This window comes from Octopus bimaculoides, chromosome 11 (genome assembly GCF_001194135.2).
Source record: "Octopus bimaculoides isolate UCB-OBI-ISO-001 chromosome 11, ASM119413v2, whole genome shotgun sequence".
In the NCBI taxonomy this organism is placed as follows: domain Eukaryota; kingdom Metazoa; phylum Mollusca; class Cephalopoda; order Octopoda; family Octopodidae; genus Octopus; species Octopus bimaculoides.
In genome coordinates this window covers 980,162-985,161 of record NC_068991.1, presented here as the reverse complement: position 1 = coordinate 985,161, position 5,000 = coordinate 980,162, and the positions used below count along the sequence as shown (strand labels likewise).

The window sequence follows — 5,000 nt, the reverse complement described above, 5'->3', positions numbered from 1 at the left end:
ATCTGAATATATTTATAATCATATTATACAGGGTGAGCCAACTCACACAAAGCCTGATTGCATATTGTAATCTGTGGGGATAATCTGTGGGTATAATCTGGGTATAATCTGATGGCTTCAACTGCTGCACCCATATGAAATGCACCAACTCCATTTCTAATCTCTGTGACTTTTGGCCCTGCACTTCTCGTAGATAATTCAACAGGAATATTTTCAAGGATAACCTGATAATGTTTTTATACCTTATATCTGAATGCTATTTACAGAAAGAACCAATCCACTAATTTTGAGACATTTTCAGCAGATTCTATTATTTTTGAAGAATCTTCAACAGCTTCTGCTGTCTTTGAACAATCCCCAACATCTTCCACTGCCCTTGGAATATCTTCAACAGCTTCCACAGACACTAAAGTCCACACTAAAAAGACTCTACTCAAGTCACACTCTTCAATTTCCATATTACAACAGACTCCACTCAAATAACTCGCTCAAATTTCCAAAGAAAGCCATTAACCTCTACTCAAACTCCACTCATGTCAGACACTCACATTTCCAGACCCTAATTCATCAGTAGGTGATACAGTACATAACCTGACCCCTTTCAAAGCTCTACTTCATTATTTCCTATGCAGATTCACTCCCTTATAATCTGACCCCAACAAAGTGTGATTACTGATACATTGGTAACATGTTGGCAGGGTTTCAAACAGTTTCCTTTCCCCCCAAGATAAAACTAGCTGACTCCTAATATTTTCCCAAAGTCATAATAAGCAATCTGCCCTTCGTACCATTTCCCAAGAGAGAAACACAGAACCTGCAACTCACACAAATTCTCAACAGTTTCAATCATGTTGTGGCAAAGATTTAAATTGGATAATTTCTGCATCGATTCCAAGTTTTCAATCTTGTAGATGAGATTCTGCTGTAGATAGAGGCACTTCATTTCGACCTGATGCTCAAGGTTCTCGATCTTATTGAGTCCATTATTTTCTAACCAAAGACACTTCAGGCCAACATATTCTTCAAGATTCTCGATTTTATAAATACCTGCACAAGAGAAGAAACCCCAGACAGACACAGGAATTAGATGAATACAAAACACCAACAAACCAAATAAATGACAGCCAAACCCTGTATCTCACAGTTGCTAAGCAGCCATGTTACCAATTAATTAGAAAATTCACATCATTAATTCCTTTGGAACAATTAGAAATGTAAACAATGTTTCTTCTACAATTAATTCTGTACAACAACATGTAATTGTTGTTGTTGTTGTTTAGCCATGGGTCAGCAGCCCTTACACACAAAGGTGTTTCAGTCCTGACTAGTCTAGTCTTTTATTCAGTGGATCTGAAACTTATCCAATATGCCCTTCCTTTTTTTAAGATGGCAGGGGGGAGGTTTAGCTGTTATTTCTAGTAGGTCAAGTCATCATGTCAAGCTGTCCTGGCTGGTGGGACAATCTGTCATGTGACTGTCACATCAGTTTCACAGCCAGACCCTCAAGTGTGCTGCATCTTCCACCCTGTTCAGGTGTGATGGATCCAGCTGCCCGCTAGAGACACCTACAGGCCAACAGTTAGAGCCAAATTGGACCAACCACCCTACTGGAAGCACCAAAGGGCCAGGTGGATTACAAGGCCCACAATCCTGCTAAAAGCACCCAAGGTATCCAAAGTGAATCAACATCAGAAGACATTCATCTCAAATGTAGGGAAACTCTCTCCTTCGCACCAAAAAGAGTTCTCTTCCTCTCGACCAACATCAACAGAACGGACTCACCTTTAAAGTGTAAGTAAAGAACATCGTTAAGCTCAGGTGTTTGGTACAGTTTGTGCTCCTTGCAGTGTTGGCGGAGGAATTTCTTGGTCAGTCTGTGGGGTGACAGAATGGTGCAAACTAATATAACAGGGTACAGTGGGCAGTAATATCATCATCATCATCACTACCACCACCACCACCACCACCACCACCACCACTACCATCACCATCATCAACATCATCATCAACACTACCACCATCATCATTATCATCATCACATAAAGTCTGCCTTCCATGTTGGCATGGGTTGGACGGTTTGACAGGATCCAATAATGAGCCACACAGAACCATCATGCTTCCGGGTCTGCTTTGGTTTCTATGGCTGGATTCCCTTCCAAATGCCAACCATTTTGCAGAGAGTTCTGAGTGATTTCTCCCCCACTCCCACCCTATGTCCCCACCATTAATGAGGTCGCTCAGTAACTTGCAAGACAAGACCCTAAAGCTGAGAGAGGTGGGGAGGGAGGGAGGTGGCTTTGTGGTGAGAGTTGAAAGGTTAAAGTATGACAGAGGGACAAGCAGAGGCATGTTGCTAGAGAAGAGATGCATGGCAACTGCACCACCATCACCACAACTAAATTATATATGAGGGTGCCTATTCTCTTATACCCAAAAAGGTGAGTCTGAGAGAGACTACAGAGGAGGTGGAAGGGCGGGTGGATGAGTTTATAGGACCAGAAAGAGGATAGAGGTGGGAGGAGAGGGGGATGATAATGCAGGGGAGGCTGAACAAGGGTGGAGGTGTGGCTGGTGGTAATTATCAGTAGGGGAGGGGAAGATGAAAGATGTAGGGTGGCAAACAACATTACAATTAAATGTGTGTGTGTGTGTGTGTGTGTGTGTGTGTGTGTTGTAAATATGAACTTGGTCTTACCTTGGCCAGCGATCATCCACCTTTTCAAAAGCAGATTTCTCATGTGATGGTTCTTCTTTCTTTTCTTTCTTACATTCTCCATCAGAAACTACACCAATGAACACCACAGCACAGTTATATCATCAATGGTCATTGACATCACAACCTACAGTTATACAGTTGTTACACATCCCAATTCCCCAGCATCTGAAGCTGCTGCTACAGCACAGTTATACCAAAACAAGCCAGATCTGACCAACTCTCCTGTGTCACCAGTAAGCTCTTGTCTTGAAGGAATTTGGTGAAAGTAATATGTTGCCCTCAGCATCAACAAAGATTTTGGCTATAGCATGCAAGTCTATTAAAAACGTCCTGCTTAAGGGCTGCATCTGTCTCCCATTCTGTCAGATGGCAAGACCCTCCATGGTGGAACTCTTTCTGTTCCTCATTCTATCAACTGAGATGTCCACCAGGGTCCAGTTTCATTCCCCCATTCTCTTCCTTTTCTAGCACAATTATATTACTGACCACTTCTCCTCAGCACAAGCTGGGCCCATACACTCTCCATTCAGGCATTTCTGTCCCACTTGCCACTCCTCCTCCTATCCCACTTGTTGTGTTCATCTCCACACCTCCCAACCACCCACCAGACCCTGCACTAATCACAAATCCCAGTCCTTCCTCCCGAATAAGCCATCCCCCTGGAATTCCCCCCTTGCTCGTGTCTCTCTTCTGCAAAGGTTGACTTACAAAGGTTTAAGACAAACCTTAATGGCATCAATCTCACTGGTCTTGAAAGGCTACGGGCAATCCCACTCCCTCCAGACCCAACAATTAAAAAAAAATCCATGACATCCCAACAGCACAGCATAAGAGTTATACCATCAACATTCAATGACATTACAACATTAAAGAACTTTGCCAAACACACATCAATATCCGAAGTTAAATCTGCTAGGAGGAACTAACTAAAAATGGAATAATTACCATTGTCTTTTGCACTGTCTTTCTGTTTTCCATCCAAACCATTTGTAGTCACTGTCTCAGATTCCAATGTCTTTGAACTATCTCCAGCATCTTCTACTATTTTTGGAACATCTTCAGCAGATTCTACTAGTTTTGAAGAATCTTCAACAGTTTCTGCTGTCTTTGAAATATCTCCAGCATCTTCCACAGTTTTTGAAACATCTCCAAGATTTTCTCCTGTCTTTGAAATATCTTCAACAGCTTCCACTTTATTTGGAATATGTTCAACAACTTCCAGTGTCTTTGAACCATCTTCAACAGATTCCACTGTCTTTGGACAATCATCCACAAATTCCACTGTGTTGGAACAATCTTCAGTAGATTCCACTTTCTTCAAAAATTCTCCAGTAGATTCCTCTGTCTTTGAAATGTCTGCAGCAGATATGTCTACATTTGAAAAAACTTTAACATCGTCCAATGTCTTTGGACAATCTTCAACAGATTCCACTGTCTCTGAACAAACTCCAGTAGATTCCAGTATCTCTGGACAACTTCCAACAGCTTCCAATATTTTTGTACAATCTCCAACAGCTTCCACAGTCTTTGAACAAACTCCAGTAGATTCAACTGTCTTCAGAGATTCTCCAATAGATTCCATTGTTATTGAAACATCCTCAGCAGATATAACTGAGTTTGAACAATCTTTAGCATCTTCCAATGTCTTGGAACAATCTCCAACAGATTCCATTGTCTCTGGACAATCTACAACATCTTCCAATATCTTTGGACAATCCCCAACAGGTTCAATTGTCTTTGAACAATTTCCAACAGATTCTATTGTGTCTAGAGAATTTGCCATGGATTCCACTGTGTTTGAACAATCTCCAGCAGATACAACCAAGTTCAAACAATCTTTAGCTTTTTCTATTGTCTTGGAACAATCTCCAACAGCTTCCACTATTTCTGGACAATCTCCAAAACCTTCTCCTGTCTTTGAAACATCTTCCAATATTTTTGGACAATCCCCAACAGTTTCCACTGTCTTTGGACAATCCCCAATGGTTCCCACCATCTCTGGACAATCTTCAGTAGATTCCAATGTCTTGGAGCAATCTCCAGCAAATTCACTCTGATTGGTGGTTTCATCTGAAATAAATTTGAATGTGTAAGTACATACTTGTCTGTAAGTGAATAATAAATACCAAGAGAAAGAAAGAAACAGAGAAAGACACAGAGAGAGAGAGAGAGAGAGAGAGAGAAAGAACAACTTCATATCAATGGTATAAACCAGTGGTTTCCAACCCTTTTATTTAAATGTGTTTTCCCATGGACCCCTTTTAATATGCTTATCCTTTTATAT

The 5,000-nt window shown here is 41.2% G+C and overlaps 1 protein-coding gene across 1 annotated transcript in view; it reads right to left on the bottom strand.

Annotated features, from left to right (window-relative positions):
- Positions 1–5,000, bottom strand: part of LOC106882542 (uncharacterized) — an 18,628-nt gene that overhangs the window by 10,767 nt on the left and 2,861 nt on the right. The window contains exons 3-6 of the mRNA XM_014933258.2: positions 3,662–4,786; positions 2,696–2,783; positions 1,783–1,874; positions 826–1,047 (exon numbers count right to left, since the gene is read on the bottom strand). Coding sequence (XP_014788744.1) covers positions 826–1,047; positions 1,783–1,874; positions 2,696–2,783; positions 3,662–4,786 — 1,527 coding nt within the window. The remainder of the gene's footprint in view (positions 1–825; positions 1,048–1,782; positions 1,875–2,695; positions 2,784–3,661; positions 4,787–5,000) is intronic.